Source organism: Typopeltis vanoorti, chromosome 3 (assembly GCF_054136105.1).
Source record: "Typopeltis vanoorti isolate ZY-2024b chromosome 3, IOZ_Tvanoo_1.0, whole genome shotgun sequence".
NCBI classification, from domain to species: Eukaryota; Metazoa; Arthropoda; class Arachnida; order Uropygi; family Thelyphonidae; genus Typopeltis; species Typopeltis vanoorti.
Window position 1 is genome coordinate 144,308,554 of NC_143551.1, and position 18,992 is coordinate 144,327,545.

General features: G+C 35.3%; 1 protein-coding gene across 1 annotated transcript in view; it reads left to right on the forward strand.

The window, feature by feature from the left end:
• The window catches only part of LOC150108630 (transcriptional regulator protein Pur-beta-like), a 343,857-nt gene that overhangs the window by 141,285 nt on the left and 183,580 nt on the right, over positions 1–18,992 (forward strand). The window contains exon 2 of the mRNA XM_090390893.1: positions 13,199–13,320. Within this exon, the coding sequence (XP_090247019.1) occupies positions 13,199–13,320 (122 nt within the window). The remainder of the gene's footprint in view (positions 1–13,198; positions 13,321–18,992) is intronic.

The window sequence follows — 18,992 nt, forward strand, 5'->3', positions numbered from 1 at the left end:
CTTCGTTTACACCATAGTACCAAATGAACAAGCCTTATTCAGAGACTCTCTCACAGCTGTTGCAACCAAGTACTTGCCTTTACTACACATATGGAAGCTGGTTTCCAAAAAAGGCCTTAAAACTTCTGGTTGCTGCATACAACATAGTTTGGGTGAATGGACTCGTACTGAAATTTGCAACTGTAATACAAGACCCCAAAATAATTAAGATTCTAAAGTGCATGACATCAAAGTGCAAATTCAAGGTACAACTGAATGGTAAAAATATCCCCTTTAAAGTACTAAAAAATTGACTACAACAGGGCTCTGTGCTAGCTCCATCCTCTTTTTCCATCCATGAGGACCTCCAAAACTACCACCTATTCGCTTAAAGTCCTCAACCCAATTTATACATTAGTGACACGCCACAAACCTTCTCCTGAAAGTTTGTGTATGTTGGTGACTCAGACTAAACACCTGAAAGAGGGCTGAGACTGTGCTCAGTCCAACCTTGAAGTTCTATACAATTATTACACCAAATAGTGTCTTTGCTCAAATCCCTCTAAGACTAAGGTTTGCACATTTCACTAGAACAATCATCAAACTGATAAGTTGCTGAAGGTTTCATTCAGAAGGAGACTGTGAAACACCCCCAACCCAAAATATTTCGGAGTCACCTTAGATCACTCTTTAACCTTCAAGAAACACCTGGAAAATGCCTGCCTAAAGCTAAAAACTAGGAATAATATCATCAGGAAGTTTGTGTGTTCAGGCTTGGTGGGGCAGGAGCCAACACTTTAAAATCTGCCCGTGCCGTAGTGTACTCTTGTGCAGATTACTGTGCCCCAGGTGGTATTGAAGTCATCATGTTAGCAAGGTCGACATACAACTTAATGATACCATGAGATTCATCATGGGTTGCATAAAGTTGAGTTACACCTGTTGAGTGGCTACCAACACTCTAACATCATACGACCAAACATGAGGAAGAAAGCCTGCCGCTAACAGAGAGTGGATAAAATGTATGGGGAATAACTGTCCCATCCATGAGGACCTCCAAAATCTACCACCTATTCGCTTAAAGTCCTGCAACGCAATCTGAAAAAATCAGCAACCAGATACATATTCTCCTGAAATTGAATGGAAGAATCACTGGCTTACTCCAACAATACAAAATGGACACCTCATTACAGACCCCACAATAGGGGGGTCCCTGACCAGATGGCAATGGAGCGCACTGACCTGCCTGAGGACAGGCCATGCCAGATGTGCTACCATGATGTACAAGTGGGGCCTGCATCAATCTCCAACATGTGACTGTGGTGCTGATCAACAGACTGTCCATCATATTATTCAGGACACATTGACGGACTTACTCCAGGCTACTCTAGACACAATCCAATGGATTAGAGACAATTTGAACTTAAATTTGTGATTTTTAGTATATGGAGTGTAGTGTTAGTATGTGTGTGTATGTATGTATATACTGTATGCCCACAGGTGCGAGACACTTCGACACTTCTGCGCATGTCGAATCCATTCCAATAATAGGGTAATCAGTGTGTTCCGTGGGATGAGTGTTTATAATTATATGTCGGAAAATTAGCTTTTCTTTTATGAAAATTCTAGTTCTTAAAGTGTAACTATTTCGCTTGTACAACAGAAAATTTACATATAAAACGTGATTTCACGTGTTGGTGATCAATTCGTACAGCCTTTATTTCTTTCTCTCTCTCAGCATGAATTGACTATTCTTGGCACATTGCCAGACTCGATTCTATGAAGTGTAAACATACAATATATATACTAACACTTTTTCTATTTTTATCTATTTGCACAAACCCAACCCATACGAAATGTACAGGGTGTTCGGGATAAATTTGACAGTTTCGTAAGGAAAAAGAAAATCTTCTTTGTATCTATTAAATTTAATGAATTGACAAAAAACATTACAGGCAGAGTTAATTACAATACTATCAACAAGATTTACTCAAAATAACCACCATTAGCATCGATCACAGCTTCAATCCTGCTTCGGAACCTCGAACAAGCTGATGCTACAGTCTCCCTGGGAAGGGCCGCAAAAACTGTTTTAATTTTATCCATTAACTGGGCTTTTGTATTACTGGAAGTGCGATTGGTGTCTTTTTCAACTGCGCCCCATACAAAATAATCCATGGGGTTAAGGTCTGGGGAGTTTGGAGGCCAAACATTTGGACTGGTGAAGTCGTAGAAATTTTCAGACAACCATTTTTGACTTTTCCCAGAGGTGTGGCAAGGGGCCGAATCCTGCTGCCATACATACGGCCTACCATTGGCTACCCTTGTTATCCAGGGCTTGACTACAGTGTTTAGCAACTCCACGTAGCCATCTGAAGTCAACCTGAGGCCCTCTTGGAAAAAATGCGGAGGCATCACATTGCCTTCAGAGGATACACATCCGAAAACCATCACAGTTTGGGGAAATTTAGTCTGCATTACACGAGGAATGTCCTTTGTACTGTATGCAAGCCATCTGTTATTCTGCGTGTTGTGTTTTTGATCCTGGCAAAAGTTTTTCTCATCGGAAAAGAACCAGATTGTTTGTGGTTCCGCAGGATGTTTCACTTTGCTTAGAAGTTTCTTCGCGTTTATCAAATGTTTTTCACGGGCCTTTTCTGTAAGCAGCTGACCTTTGCGGTGCTTGTATGAGTAGTAGCGGAGGTCTTCATTGAGTGCAAGCTTCATAGTAGAGGCTGCAACATTCATTTCACGTGACAAAGCCCGAATTCCAATGCCAGGGATCTTCAACACCTGTTCCTGCAGATTTGCGAGGAATTCTGCTGTACGAACGCAATCAGATCGTCTGCTAGGGATCTTTCTTCTTGCTACATCCTCGTAGTCACCATTGCAAGTCTCTAGTTCATGCCTGATTGTTTTTACTGTATTCAGGGAGCATTGGGCAGCAGTCGAAATATCCTTATTTTGATGGCCGGCACGAATCATCATGATACAAGTTATTCTCTTCCATGATTCAGATGGGTTCCAGCTATCCATCCTTTCTGACATCTTGTATATGAATGAAGAAGGGTCCAACCTTTTAAATGAAGAGAAGTGTGTGTTAATACATGTAACTTACGGAAAAATATAATTAATTATAAATATGTCAAATTTATCCCGAACACCCTGTATGTATACTTCTTGATATTCAGTTTCATCTCAAGATTAATCTTATTATGCTTTTGAATGGGTGCAGTGTTCATTTCAGCTTGGTCTTTTACTTGCCATTATTTAGTCCTGTAAATAATATTGGAATAGTAACAGCAAAACTGTTACTATTCTGTATATTCAGGAAACATTTGAAAATATATATTGTAAAGCATGAGTAATATTCTGTCAAGAAGGGGTATATATGGAACTACTACAAGGCAGGTGATTATGAAAAGCTTAGGAGGAAACTTGAAGCTGTGCAATAGCATAAAAATCCTATTGCATAGCGCATGGGAGATATTTCAGGGGTATCTGGAAGAAGTGATATCAGATTATATACTCAAAATCAGGAGGATTAATCCTGTAAGAGTTAGATGGATAAGTAGTATCATTAAGCATGAGCTGTAAAAAAAGAAATTGTTGTCAATATATCAGGAAAAAGGTGACCATCTAACTCATGAACAATATAGAGGTCAGACAAGAAAAGTGGTCAGCATGGTAAGGCAAAATCAGATTATGAGAAGAAATTAGTCAAACAGGCAAAAGGAAATCCCAAGAAGTTTTTTTTTGTTATGTGGCAAGTAGTAGGAAGAATGACTATGGAAGGACACACAAAAAAAACATGGTGCTACATAGAAGTCATTGCAAGTTGCAGAGACTATTTCTAGAACTAACACCACTATAAAACATTCTTGAAATCTCCTCAAATATGACTTTATAGAGATGGTAATTTTAAGATCACATTGATAAGATTGTAATGCCAAAATTTAGTTCTTTCTGTTGTCCATTAAATTTTTAAACCATTTCACAATTCTACTAATTGTTGCCTTTTGTGTACTGTGACATGATTTGAAAGAACAGTGACTACAACTGAAAACAAAGCAAGGATTAGTTTCAAAAATTTAATAGCAAAATTTCTGGTGGTCCATCACAGATCCTAATTTGGTTAAAAGTATATTTGAAAATATGCTCTAGAAATTTAAAAAATTGGATTATTGTATGATCATGAAGGTTCGTTTCTTGCATTCTCATTTAGTGTTGTGAAGTGCCATGAGCAAAAAGCAGGGTCAGGATAGTTCACCAAATATTAGATATGGAAAGGAGTTACCTAGGAAATTGTGACTTCAGCAAAATGATAGATCATTGTTGTTGTTTCAAAAGAGAAACTACTGGTGCATCACATAAGACCACAGAATTCATTTAAAACCAAAAGAATAACAATGTAATTAAAATAACTAAATACTGGGTTTATTGGTCATAAAGATTTAATACTACTAGTATTAAATCTTTACAACCAGTAAATCCAGTGTTTAGTTATTTTAACTACATTAGTTTTGTGGTCGAAAATAACACACTTATCAAAGAATGACAATTTCATTAAAAGCACTGGAGATTCTGTGTGTAATTTACTTTTATATAAACATTCATTTTTTTCTGTAGTCAGTTCACTTTATTCACAATATTATGAAATAATGCTTGGTTAATAGGCTAAAATAAAAGAATTGATTGACTTTTCCTATTCACTATATTTTCATCATCAGGGAACCAGTTGGTATTCAAGTAAATACTTAAAACCAGATTTCCATAACATAAAATCTGGTAAAACGCTTAAACGTTGTCACTCATGTTTAGAAGAGAAAACATGTTCTAGGTAAAATAATTAATTTATTTAATTATTAAATGATTAGACCAATATTTTGCCTTGGTAACCAAGGCATCTTCATTATGGTACATATAATATGCTCTCAAGGTATATACTCTACCCATCACATAGTGCTTCAGAAAAACAAAGACTGAGTTTTGGGGTGGAGAGTGTTATCCTAATGTCACAGCTGGCATCCTCTGTGTGTGTACACATGGGATCTTGCTTATTCCAATGAAGAGCTCAAAAGTCATAGTCTTCCAGTTGTGGATAAGCTGAGGTATCTGTAGTTATTTAAATTTGGAAAATGTTAAAATGATATCCAGGAACAGCCTTACGAATTTATATCTGTTTCTGTATAATAGGAAGGTCCTCTTCCCTGATTAGATCTGGTGATCTATTTCTATGGTTTCTTCTGCCACCACAGAGCAGTTGTATCATAGAAATGGACATAAGTTTCTATGCTTATTCAGTCAAATGTTAGCAGGTCTTCCACTTTGTCATTGTGTTTAATTTTCAAGAGCAGAGAATACTGTAGACACAGAATACTGATCTAGATCAGTGATTTTCAACCTTTTTCATGGTACACAGACTAATTATTAAAATTCTGCAGCACTACATGATTGGTTACCTCAGAGTATATATATGTACGATAATGAAGATGCCTTATATATTCTTTTAATTTTTTGATGATCTGGCAAAAAATAAGCATAATTTTGATTGATTTACACACACAAGATATTAATAATAGTAATTACTTATCCTTTTTGCTGCAAAAAAAATGTAAACTATATTTTTGACATTTTGAGTACGAAAAACAATACTCAAAATTATTTTAAAAAATTTTTATTGATTTTTTTTAAATGAATATTAAATGTATTAAATAATATACATACAGCCATCCCTCAGTTAGTGCGCCTAATGCATTCTTTAAAACAGGCGCACTAATCGAATATAATAACCTATGGGAAAAGTATAACTCATTCCTCAAATTTCTTTTTTCAACCTTAATTTTTTTATAAAAGAATTAAGGTATGTCTCAGTGCCTAGTTAAAGGAAAAAGATGAAGCTGAAAGACAATAAAACATATTCAGAATATAAATTTTATTATTCTACTTCTTAACAAAGAATTGAGCTAACATAGTTTGCCGGGCATTTTGTTTCTTTTTTCATACAACTGACGGTATGGCCCTATTGCCTTTTCTACTCTTCTGCAAATTTTACTGCTTCTCTCTTCATCAGGGTCAGCCTCTAAGCATTGCTGCTTAAAAACTTCGATTATACGAAAAATATTTTCAGATTGTTTCTGTGAAATCTCTTTTGGCTGACTATCAGTGGTTAAATTTTCTTCATATTCTTTGGGATCTTCCCGCTGTCAGGTCGGAATCACTCAATTCTTCAGAATCAGATTTAATTAACTCTTGGACGTTATCATTGATTGGTCGCCAACACGCGAAATCACTTGCTTTATAAATAAAATTTCCCAACTGTTATAAAAGCGAAATAGTTACCACATTTAAAACTACAGTGATCATAAAAGAGAAGTTAATTTTCCGCCGTGTAATAATAACAACTCTACATAATAAACATTCTAGTTGTAATAATAAACAACTAGAAGACGGATTGATTACCGTATTATCAGAATGGATTCTCCTTTTTGTGACATGCGCAGAAGTGTCGAAGGGTCTCGAATCTGCAGGCGTACTATAGTAGACGACATAAATTTTGGTGGAACATAGTGTGCATAGTGTACATGGAAGTAGTGTAGTATGCCATTAAAAATAACTTTATAAAATGTTTTAAATCTTTAACTAAATTATTTCATTCTGGTAAGTGATTTTTTAAAATAGTTAGCCATAAAAATGTAGAGATAGAAAATTTTTAAAATCTGTAACATTTATTTTTAAGATGTATATAGGCACACTAATCGAATTTGGGTATCGAAAGAAAATTACACACTAATCGGGGGCGCATTAATCAAAGGATTACTGTACTTGCAGTTAATTTTAATGAGATATCTGAGCTTTATGTTGTTTAAAAATGTCTTGTGCGAGGTCGAATTTTATATAGGCATACTCTTAAATCATCTTCCAAGGCTTCCATCCACAATCTGTTTTTGTTCTTAATAATATTCATTGTGGAAAAGCTTGATTCGCACAAATATGACGTGGAGAATGGAAGTACTTCTATTGCTTTTTTGGTAATATTGGGAAATTCACTTCTTAGAGATAACTAGTAACGAAGTAGTATCTATTGTTGAATGTTTTAGTTTTAAACCTGTCATTTCTTATATCTGTTAATTCGTTCTCTTCTGTAATCTTTAAATTTCCCAATTTCCATGTGCTTAAGAGAAACAGATCTCTTATCTAATCAAAGAATGATATGTCGAGTGAGGGAAAATATTTTTCAATATTTGTATTTAGTAATCTTAAGGTTTGTAAAATTAGATCTATTAGATTTTCATTCAGTTTGCACTTTTTTGTTAGTTCAAACATATTTACTGCATTTGCATTTCTGATTCTTTCTTCCCAAAGCATTGGCTTTTCCTTGAATGCGTTAATTTTGTCAGTAGGAGTAAGAATATTTTCAGTCTCCCTGCATACTTTTATTAAGTGTATTTAAAGATTGAAATAAATCAGCAAGAAATGTAACCTTACTGCACCAAAGCTCGTCGCTAAGAAAATCTGATAACTCAGATTGTTGAGTTGTCAAAAAAATTAGAATTTCTTTTAGTTCATAAAATCTTGATAAAACTCGTCCATGAGATAACCATCTCACTTCTGTATGTATTTAGCAACTGCGTGTAAGAAGCTTTCATTGAGGAGCATAGTGTTGTAAACAATCTCAATTGTAATAAGCCCGGCTTTTATATAATTGACAATTTTGATAATCTCGTCTAGTACTTTTTTAAGCCTCAGGTACCAATGATTTTGATGCTAGTGCTTCTCTGTGGAGAAAACAATGTGTAAAAATACCTCTAGGATCCTTATTTTGAGCCAGTATAACAAATCCTTTTACATTTCCTGACATCGAGCAGGCACCATCCGTGCAAATACAGATGCAAGAATCCCAAGACAAGTTATGGCAAAAGTAATTATCAACAACATCAAAAATATCTTGGACCTTTGTTGTTTCCGGGAGTGGTAGACAAAATAAAAACCGTTCTGTATCTTCCTTGGAGCCTGTGTAGCTCAGAAGTGGCGTTTGCACTCTACAGCGTTTGACCGCACGTTGAAAGGCGTTCGAATCTAGTCGCTGACTAGAGGAACTTTTTCTAAGCCCTTTCTCGACCGTTTCTGGAGTTAGTCGATCTCTGGCATGGGCTAGTGGGTTTTTCCTCCTGTAAACTCAAGAAAATTGACCATCGAACCCACACTATTTTCAGACATTAAATATATTGTGTTAGGGTTAGGGACAACCAGATGGTGGCACCTACTAGCTGCCTTCTTCATCGTGTGCCGATTAATTAGTGATAGCCTTGGACCAAATATCTCTGGTTGGCTACCAGTGGAGATTGAACTGCCCACTCAGTCTCCAAAAGTTAGATAGGGCTTAAAAACAGCCTTGCCTACTCCCTATATGGGAACAAAAAGGCATTAGCCGATTTTTTTTTTTTTTTTTTTATCTTCCTTATAAATAAATCTGCTGAAGGCTAGAAGTTGAGCTTTACCAGTTACATCAGTTGATTCATCCAACTGAATATCAGAACATATCTGCTTTAATGTTGAGATACCACTTGCAACTCAATATCTTTGGTCAAATCTTGAATACGTCGATAAATGGTGTTATCTGACATAGGAATTTTTAAAATCTCCTTTTCATATTCCTTGCCAAACATGAAATTAACAATTTTACAGCATGCTGGCAGTATTAGAGATTCTGCAATTGTGTGAGATTTCATTTTTTTAGACAATTTCTGCAATTGCGTAACTGGCTTCTTGGGCTTTTTCGGACTCAGTTGCAAATTTAGTCCATCTTTTTGCTTGAATAGTTTTATCCAGTACAAGCGAAAAACCGGCAAAAATATTTAGCCGGTTTTTCGCTCAAGTGAGAATGTTTAGATTGTAAATGTCTTTTTAATTTACTTGGAACCATAGCATTTTTTGCAACAAACTACGCATGTAGGATGTGGTGGATCTTCTTGACTGGAAATAAAGCCAAATGACAAATAATTTTTGTCGTAATGGCAAACATTAGTTTTTAATTTAGATTTAGAAGAACTAGTACTAGATATGGTATCAGCTGCTGATGTGCTGGGCAAAACTACTTTCACTTTCTTTTTTTTTTTTTTTTTTTTTTCTTTCGACATACTTCACTTTCTTCATTGTCTTCACATTTTTTTTTTTATTACAAATTTATCCATGTTAAAGGAATACTATTGAATAAAATTAAATTAATGGAAAAAGAACTTGCCCGTTACCTTAAAAATAAGAGAATTAAATGAAAGTATCTTCCAGTGTCTGTTGGCTTTCTGTAAATAGATAAATTGACATTATTTGATTGTCTTTTTATCAAGATGTCTAGAAAATGCAGATGGTTGTTGTTTTCAACTTCCAGAGTGAATTTTATCTTGTTATGTATGGAATTGATTTTATTCACAAATGATTTTAGGTTTTCTAAGCTATCTTGCCATATAATGAAAATATTGTCAACATATCTCCACCATAAAAATGGTGTAGGAGAGATTGTTGAGAGAACCTCTTTCCTCTAGACATCACACAGATGTTTAAACACTGCCTTCAGTCTAATTTCTTCAAGGTTAATAACACCATATAACCAACAATTAGAAGGCCTAGCAATGGGAAGTCTGCTATCACCATCTCGTGCAGACCTTTTCATGGAAAAACTTGAAAAAGAAATTCTCTCAACAATCTCCCCTAGACCATCTATATGGTGGAGATATGTCAGTGTCTCTTTGTTTTGTGCCTTCAGTCCAAACTGGAAAATTTCTCATTTTCCAGTTTGGACTGAATTAGACTTATAACTAGTCTTGATTCCTGCAGAATATGTTCAACAAAAATTGTTGAACAGAACCTGTGATGGTCCTGTTGAATTTTTATTTTATTAACCTGGCGGTGGACAGCCAAAGCCATTTTATTTCACACTATTCAAATACCTTAGGAATTTGTAGGTCAAAAATAGAACTTAAATGATTTTCTGCCTGTCATTTGCATTTTGAGGAAACTTTTAAAAGTCACTTGGGAGTGGGAATTAGTTAATTTTTTAGATTATGCTAAACCAACTAAAACAGGGGTTCCCAACCCTTTGCCCACTGGCACCATGGCGCCTGTCGACCAATTTGTGTGTGCCTGCTGCTGTTCAACCGTGTGCCGTATAGTTTGAAATAATCACTCAACAATTCATGGCATGCTATATGATGCATGCGTTAATGACACATGACGACTATTAAATGCATACAATGTAAAGTAGACGCGCATTCGAACTTGTTCATTCCAGTTTAAGAACTGGAATATCATCATATTCTCCTAATTATGAAGCACTGGCCAATGAAATGCAATGCCAAAGATCACACTAACTTATATATATATATATATATATATTTAAATTTTTATATAATGTAAACTTTTAAGTAATAAAACATTTGATTATAATGTAAACTTTGCATGTATTCATTTAACAAAAGAATTCAAAAAATTTGCTTGAAAAAATAGATGCCGCCCGTCGTCCTACCGGTATTTTGAATGTGCTCTAGGAAACAAAAAGGTTGGGAACCCCTGAACTAAAATGATGAGACGAATTACATATTGTTTGTGATGGGGAAACCCTGATGCCTCCTTGTAAAGCATTTAAAACACACAGGGAATTTCTTTTGGATCTAAAACATCCATAATTCAGAATAAGACATTGTGAAAAAATTCTGAGATTTATTACTTAATTCAAGTGTTCCTCTGTGAGCATGATTGAGCAACCAGAGGGTGGCACTTGGGAGTGTGTAATAAATCTTAGAATTGAATAGTGCTTGAAACAAGAATTGTAACATACTACAGCCCAGAAATCATGCAAAAAGGAACACTGTCACAAAAAAAAATAATAATAAATAAAAATAAACAAAAAATTGCATAAAACACAAGCCAAAGCTTTTGAAAAAGTAAGTCATTGAAGATTTTGCAAATATGCAATTTTCATTATACAGCTTGGCAGCAGTAATTTTTTCCAGGGTCTGTTATTTCGATCGAAATTACTTTTTCTACTTGCATGGAATGAGATGTTAAACAAGAGGGAGATAAATGCTGCATGGGAACTAACCAAAAGATGTTTAATAACACTGATGTGTTACTGTATTCTGAAGGTGAAATAGATGAATAAAGGGATTAAGCATGAAACTGAAAATTTTTAATGGATGAAAATGGTAGAATGGTGACTGCTGCAGAAGACATCATTGAGCTATTCAGCGAACAGTTTATAAGGGTGAAATCATGAAAAATGAAATCATGAAATCCTCATCAGGGTGAAATCATGAAAAACTCAAATGTAGAGGACAGACATAGGAGAGGATGGCTTAATTGTGAATTGTCTTAAGGGAATGGCAGGAACATTGCCTGTTTAATAAGACTTACAGAATCACAGGTTCAGAGAGAGTGGAAAGAAGGTAAAATTATTCCACTGCATAAAGATGGTGATAAGGCTGTGGCTACAAACTATAGACCAATCTATATATATAGAGTTGTGGTTAAGGTACTGGAGAGATTGGTGAGAACTAGGATATAGAAATGGGTTGATAACAGCAGTTATTAGCATGGATTTGTTAAAGGGAGATCATGTTTTACTATCATAATTATGTACAATAACAAGGTGACAAATGTCTTGGACAAGAGAGATGCATATACAGTAGTATACTTAGATTTTGCAAAAGCTTTTGATAGACTGTCACATGACAAACTGTTAAATAAACTGAAAGATATGGGATTGGATAACAGATTAGTTCATTGGATGAGTGACTGGTTGTCAAGTGAGTATTGGAAAGTTGTATATAGGGGTTCAGTGTTCCAGAGGAGGATCACTAGTGGTGTGCTGCAGGAGTCTGTTTTGGAGCCATTGTTGTTCATTTGTATATTAATGATATTGGGATGAGTTTAACTGGTGATATGCAGCTGTTTGCAGATGATAAAAAATTGGGAAGAGTAATATAGAGTCATCAGATTTTATGGCCTTACAGGAGGACTTTAATTGATTGTATGAATGAGCAGGTAAGTGGAACTGTCACTTCAATGTTGCAAAGCGTAAGGTTTTGAAATGTGGTAAGCAATAATGGAATGCTAAGTATACACTTGGTGGGGAAACTTTAATGGAGGTAGAGGAGATGAAAGGTCTGGGAGTGGTGGGAGACAAGGACCTGAGATTCAGGGGGCCACATTGCAAAAGTTGTGAAATTATCACATTGAATAATGGCAATGATGTGCAGAGGACCCAGGCATGCAGAAATAAAGAGGTTATGATTCTGTTGTATAAGGCCTCATGGATTATTGTGCATAGATTTAATCATTATGTGTGTGTGATAGTGTGTGCATCCCATGTTGAGTTTAACTTCATGGAGTTTAGATGTTAATAATAACTCAAAAGTTAAGCCAGTTAAATTTTTCAAAGCTAACAAATTAACTGGCCCTTTGTTTAAACTTTTTAGTAATTGGTATTTTTTTTGTTGTAACTGTGTATATTGTACAGCAAACAAATAGAGATTACAATGCAATTTATGTGATTGGCTTGTGACCACCACCATTTCATATTCTCGTTTTTATAAGCAATTCAACTCATAGTCAGGAATTACTTAAGACTGTTGAGAACTTATATGGGAAACACACAAGGAAATCTGTAAATTTGATTTATTCATTAGAATATAACACAACCTGCTATCTTACAGACCATATAACACAACCTGCCTGTTATCCAGGTGAATAATAGCTGTTCTTCAAAAGTGGATTCGAACTTAGGTTCAAAAGTCTGTAGTTTTCAGAAGATTCTTATAGTCTTGTATTAGACCCACCACATCGTTTATTTAGAAGCCTGAAGTGGCTGAAAAGTGCACCATGTTCTATTTCTAGAGTAGGGTTTCATATTATGGATAGGATTAGATAGAGTTTATTAATGGTGGGTTTACAGCCTTTCATGGGTAATTTTCATTTTATTAAAGTTTGTATTAATCTGTTAAGGCAAGCAGTATTGTGAGTACTGATGAAAACATGCAGTACTTGATCATTGACAGTGTATGACACTTGTAAATTAGTTCATCATATTCTGTTTATAATTATTACACTACATGCATTTTCTTATCATTCATAAACAGTAAATAGATAATGAAAGGAAACTACTTTAACCTGTGATAATGATATGTTCAGTGTACTAACATTTTTATTTTCTTTATATTTGTAGGGGGGCAGCTTATGCCACAGGGGGAGCAGGAGCTGGCCACAAAGATGTTACAAATTCAGTCCAAGAGGTTTTATTTAGATGTGAAACAAAATAGACGAGGAAGGTTCATCAAAGTTGCAGAGGTAAAAAAATTTAAGTAAATTATGTACGAATACTGTAAAATTGTTTTTATATTTTAAAGTGTCAATAATATTTCTGAGCATCAAGAATCATGGGATCTTTTTCCTCGTAATTGGAAATTATCTCATTATAAAAAAAGTAATTAAATATAGATAAATGTAAATAAATTATAATTATGTTTTGATGTCTTTGCTTTCTTCAGAAACACTGTAATTAAATAACTGTTTTTATAGAGCAAATTTTCCAACTTTGTTGTTGTTGTCTGTTTTCTCCTCTCCTGAACATGTATTACAGTATATATGTAAGCTGGTCGAAACTTATTTTTTTGGTTTAATGCAGGAGTTGGCAACACAGCATCACCCATATAATGTGTAAGAAACGCATTCCGCACAAACTAAACTGAAAAGTTTAGTTTGACTATACATTGCAGACATAGTACATGTACTGCAAGGTGTTAAAGGTTAATTGTTGGATGGTGCTGAGCATAAAATAGTTAAAACAGTTACAAAATAATATCCGTGTGTTCAATGCATGTGTAGCTCACAAATTTGAAAATATGTGTGTTTGGACTTCTCTCAGATTCTTGATTCAGTGTATTTCTGTGTTTTAATATTAACTATATTAAAAATAAATTAAGCAGAATTAAGAAGTTTAGCAGAAAAAAGTCACATTAAATCATATGTAATTGGATGCTTGTTTTGTCAGTAAATAATATTAAAAAAATATATATTATTTAATAAAACACCTTCCTACTCTATTCCATTTACCCCTCCTCCCAAACTTGAGTATGACTTAAGATTTTATTTTCTCAGATCACTAATGGTTGCCAATCCCTGGTTTAATACAAAAAAAAAAAAAAAAAACAGCATTAGGAATGAATTTAATAATGATTTATTGAATTCAGTATTTCATCACAGAGACATCATCAGGGATACAGTTATAAGAATTGTGATGATGTGCCACAAAATCAAGTAAAAGTAATTAGGCTAGTGGTTCCCATAATGTGTGCTAGGGCGCTGCAAAATATTCCAATATTTTCACTGAAATGACATTTAGCCACCTGGCTGTAGAATCGGTCCATCGATATGTTGATGCAATGATAGCAAGAACATCTAACGGACACTGTGTAAACCACTTACTGATTTGCTTTTAGTAATACATAGTAATACTAGATGGTGCTCAATGTCAGAATTTTAATAGTCTCTTAAACTCTAGATTGTTGTAGTTACTGCAGTGCAAAAGGCAGTTGTTTCTCAACCTGCTGCACAAACAGACACGAATGTCGCTCATTGCATCAATATGAATATAGTGGCTGGATTGTTCTAGTTATTTATCGAACTTTCTTGGTACTTGGTGTTTGTATATAAATAGCTGCCTCCGTGGCCTTGATCTATTGAAGATCAATCAGTGAATTGTAATTCCATTTGCAATGTTATATTTTTGTGAAGCTAGGTTTTCGGCGGTCACTGTGAGAAAATCAACGTGGAACAGGAAATGAGGGTGGCCGTGTTCAGTTTGATTCCAAGATTTGAGAAAATGTGCAGTGAACAACAGACTCACCTGTCCCGCTGATTGCATTTATTTATTCAATGATTTAATTGTTCAAAATGTGTACTTACTTTTTACATAAATTGTTTGTGAATCTGAAATACAGTCATCCCTCGACTTACTTCAGGGTTCCGTTCCATCCGACAGGGCATAAGTCGGTTCAGACGTAAGTCAATACATTAAATCAACAGAGTTATAGGGGTTAGGGACTTAACAATAATAAGTATACTGTCATTTTAATTTTTAAACCTTATTGTAAAACTGTACTGTGCATTACTCCACTATAAAACAGGAGAATAATCACCCAAATTTTCTTCCACAATCACATCTTCATTACCTTCCCTTATGTGAAAGACCTGGTTGTGGCTCTTCTTACCTTTTGTTTTTTTGATGAAAATGTCCAATGTGCTTTGCTTATTCCTCTTCTCCTTTTCATCATAAATTTGTTTATAGCAAGCAAAAGCATCATATACTTTCCTTTCTATTAATAAGTAGAATTCAACATTGAGGTCCATTCAGCCATTTTTGAGAACATCGCTAACTACAGAGAACATATCTGCAATACTGTCTACATCTTCCTTTTCTCGTTCTTTCTCTTCTGCAACACGTTGTTCCTCCAGTTCAACCAATTCTTCATTGGTCAACTCTTCAGAGACACTTTCTATGAATTGAACTGTGTCGTCGTCATCACTTCGAGATTCAGATTGTTTGCTATGTCCACTATTTCTTCACTCAATTTGCAAAGCTCTTCATTTTTTTCAAAACTTCCAAAATCATGCATAAATCTTTTTAATGTCTTTTTTCATATGCCACTCATACATTAAGAGATCACTTTGTCCCAAACTACAGCAATAGTTTTAATAGCATGATAAATATTGAATGCTATCCAGAATTGCATGAGAGTCTGGTCGTTTCCTTCATTAGCAGAAATGGTTTGTGAAAAAGTTCTCCGTAGATAAGCCTTAAACACTACGAGAACTCCCCGATCCATCGGTTGGGTCAATGAAGTAGTGTTTGGAGGGAGAAACATGACCTTAAACTTGGTGAAGATCAACGATATAAGATGGATGACCTGGTGCATTATCTAGAATTAATTAAATTTTAAATTCTACATTTTCTTTTACACAATAGCTTTCCATTTCACTTGCATAAGGCATCCGAGAAAAATGTTCGAGTCATTCACAACTTCTTACATTTCCGCTAATGAACTGGAAGAGTATGCTTCCTAATGTTTTTGAAAGCTCGTGGATGGATTCTCACTGTGCCACATCACAAATGGTTTCAGTTTATATCCAGCCACATTACCCCCCTAACAAAATCGTAACACAGTCTTTAAGAACTTTGAAACCAGGCATCGATTTTAGCTTTTTGTGGATGAATTGTCTGCTCGTGCATTTTTTCCCAAAACAAGGAGGTCTCATCCATATGAAATATTTGCTGTGGCAAATAATTATCCTCCGTAATAATTTTATCCAATTTCTCTACAAACTCCTTGACAGCCTTCTCATTGGAACTTGCAGATTCACCATACATTTTCACATTATTGCAGTGCAAAACGCTGCTTGAATCTCGTGAACCAACCAAAAGAAGCATTGAATTCGTAATCAGTCCTGCTTTCTACTTCAACATGCTGAAGAGACTTAGCAGTTATTTTCATAGTGCTAAGAAGTATGCACTTTTGGTTCATGTCCTTTATGCATGATGGAAGTAGCTTTTCCAGTGACTGATAGGACTTATCGTTGCTATGTCACTATCGTTGAACATGCAACTTCGTATCAAGATCATAGCAGATTTCCTTGCTAACCTAATTACCCACCTTTGGACACAAACCTTTGATGTCTTTGCATCATTAATCCCCCCCCCCTCCCCCCTGCAACATCTGGATCTGGTTCATAGCTCTGCTGATGATAGTATTCTCCATTACTCTGCTTCTTTAGAAAAACGTTTAGTGCTCTTGTATTAAAGCTTAGGTGCTGGCTTAAATTCGTAATTTTAGGTTTAATGGAATGAAAACAGTCCTCCGTAGCTCAATCAGTATAGATGAAGCCCTTCGGTGGGAAAGACCTGGGTTCGATTCCTGTCCATGACATGAGGAACCTTTATCTGATCTCTTCCAACTAAAGGTGAATTAGCCGGTCTCATACAGAAGTAGAGGTTTTTTGTCCCTCAAAACAGACAAACTGGCCAGTAGAATACACCCAATTTACAGACAAGAATACTTAGAGGCATAGGGGTAACTGCCTTTTCCTTGGAAAAGGCAGTTACCCCTATGCACTAAATCCTAATAGGAGCATTAAATCCTAATAGGAGCACTCAATGGATGCTGGTAGCTAGCCTTGGCTACTCATTTAGAGATCTAAGAATCAGTGTACAATAAGTATGCTATTAAACTCACTGTCTTGTTGTACCGTCATTTTATTTTGATAAAACATAATAGCGAATTTAATTGCATGCTTATAGCATGGAAATTCAGTGATAGATCCCTTTAAAGACAGCATTAGTTGATTCAGCTAGAGAGACATGTGGTGAGGTTATCTGCAAAGATAGAAAAATTAAGTTGCACTCAGGAAGTTAGAGGCAGTGAAGGAAAGTATCCAAAAGTTTGTCAAGTAAGTCGGCTAGTGCTCTGAGAGAATATAGAGAAAAATGTATGAAAGCAAAAGATTGAGTAAAACTTGTTTAGCAAATATTCTGGAGGGTATAGAAAAAGCTTACAAATGGAGGAATGATTACAGTAAAATGAATCGAGATGATAAATGTGACATGAAATCTGAAGATAAACATATTCTAGATGTCTGGAGTAATTAATTTGAAAGATTGATAAACATAACAGGTAGTGATAGCATATGTAGAAAACACTCAACAGACATGCAATCAGCTGCACATATCAATGTTTGAGGTAGAAAAGGCAACAAAATCCTGAAATATAGAAAGACAGCTGGAGTAGATGGTATTGTTGTTATTATTTCACAGGCACCTGCATGGAGGCCTAAGCCTCATCATGGGAGACCCAAAGTATCAACACATTATCTCATACCTCTCCTTGAAACAATTAACAGACAAAGCACTGACTCAGGCAACTCATTTTATTCGTTCACCACTCTCCAAGCAAAAAAAAAAAAATTCTAGTCATCACGCCCTTGCTAACCTAACTCATACACAACTTTCAACACGCGGTGGTGGTGATGGTAGGGGGGCACAATAAGAGGTGATCCCTCATACAGAACTTCAAGGGATGACCTCTTGTTCTGCCCCCCCCCCCAATCTAACCAAGTGTTGAAACAATTCCCCTGCATCAATCCTACAAAATCCTTTAATTAACTTAAATGTTTCTATTATCAACCAACTTTTGCAATCCTCAAGCACTCAATCTATTCTCATAGTGTGTATTCCAAAAAAAAAAAAAAAAAAAACACTCAATATATTGGTCACTTGCTTGTAGATCTTCTCCACCAGTTCCTAATCTCCAAGAAATTCTGGTGACCAGACCTGAGCACAGTGATCCAGGTATGGTCATATCAAGGCTTTATAAAGAGGAATGATAATTCCCTTATCACTGTTTGTTAGTGTTCTTGTAGATAAGCTTATACGTTGGCTATACATAGCTTTTAATTTTTCAGGAAATGACAACATATACTTTTATAATTAATATAGAATATTAATTATAAAAAAACTAATTAATACTTTCCTGTATTTCAGTAATGTTACGTTGCCATCAGGGATCACAAAAAACAATATGTGCACACAGGCACTAACACTAACCAAATGAGGCTGAATAAAGGCAACAGAAGTTTGGGCCTAGAGTCCTAAACAGTGCCCCCTAACTACACTACACTCAACAAATTTGGGTGTATGAGACTGCTCCAAATCTGTGGGGCAGTCTCAAACCATTGGGTTGAGATATTAAGATACTTGGCCATTGGGCTGACATTTTAAGAATGTTAGCCCAATGGCCAAGACAACTCAATTTAGCCTATTAGCAGCCCTGTTTAGAACTCTAGGCCTGACTTCTGTTGCCTTTATTCAGTGTCATTTGCTCAGTTAGTGCCTGCGTGCACATATCATTGTTTTTTGTGATCCCTGATGATGGCAATGATGTAACATTTTGCTGAAATATAGGAAAGTA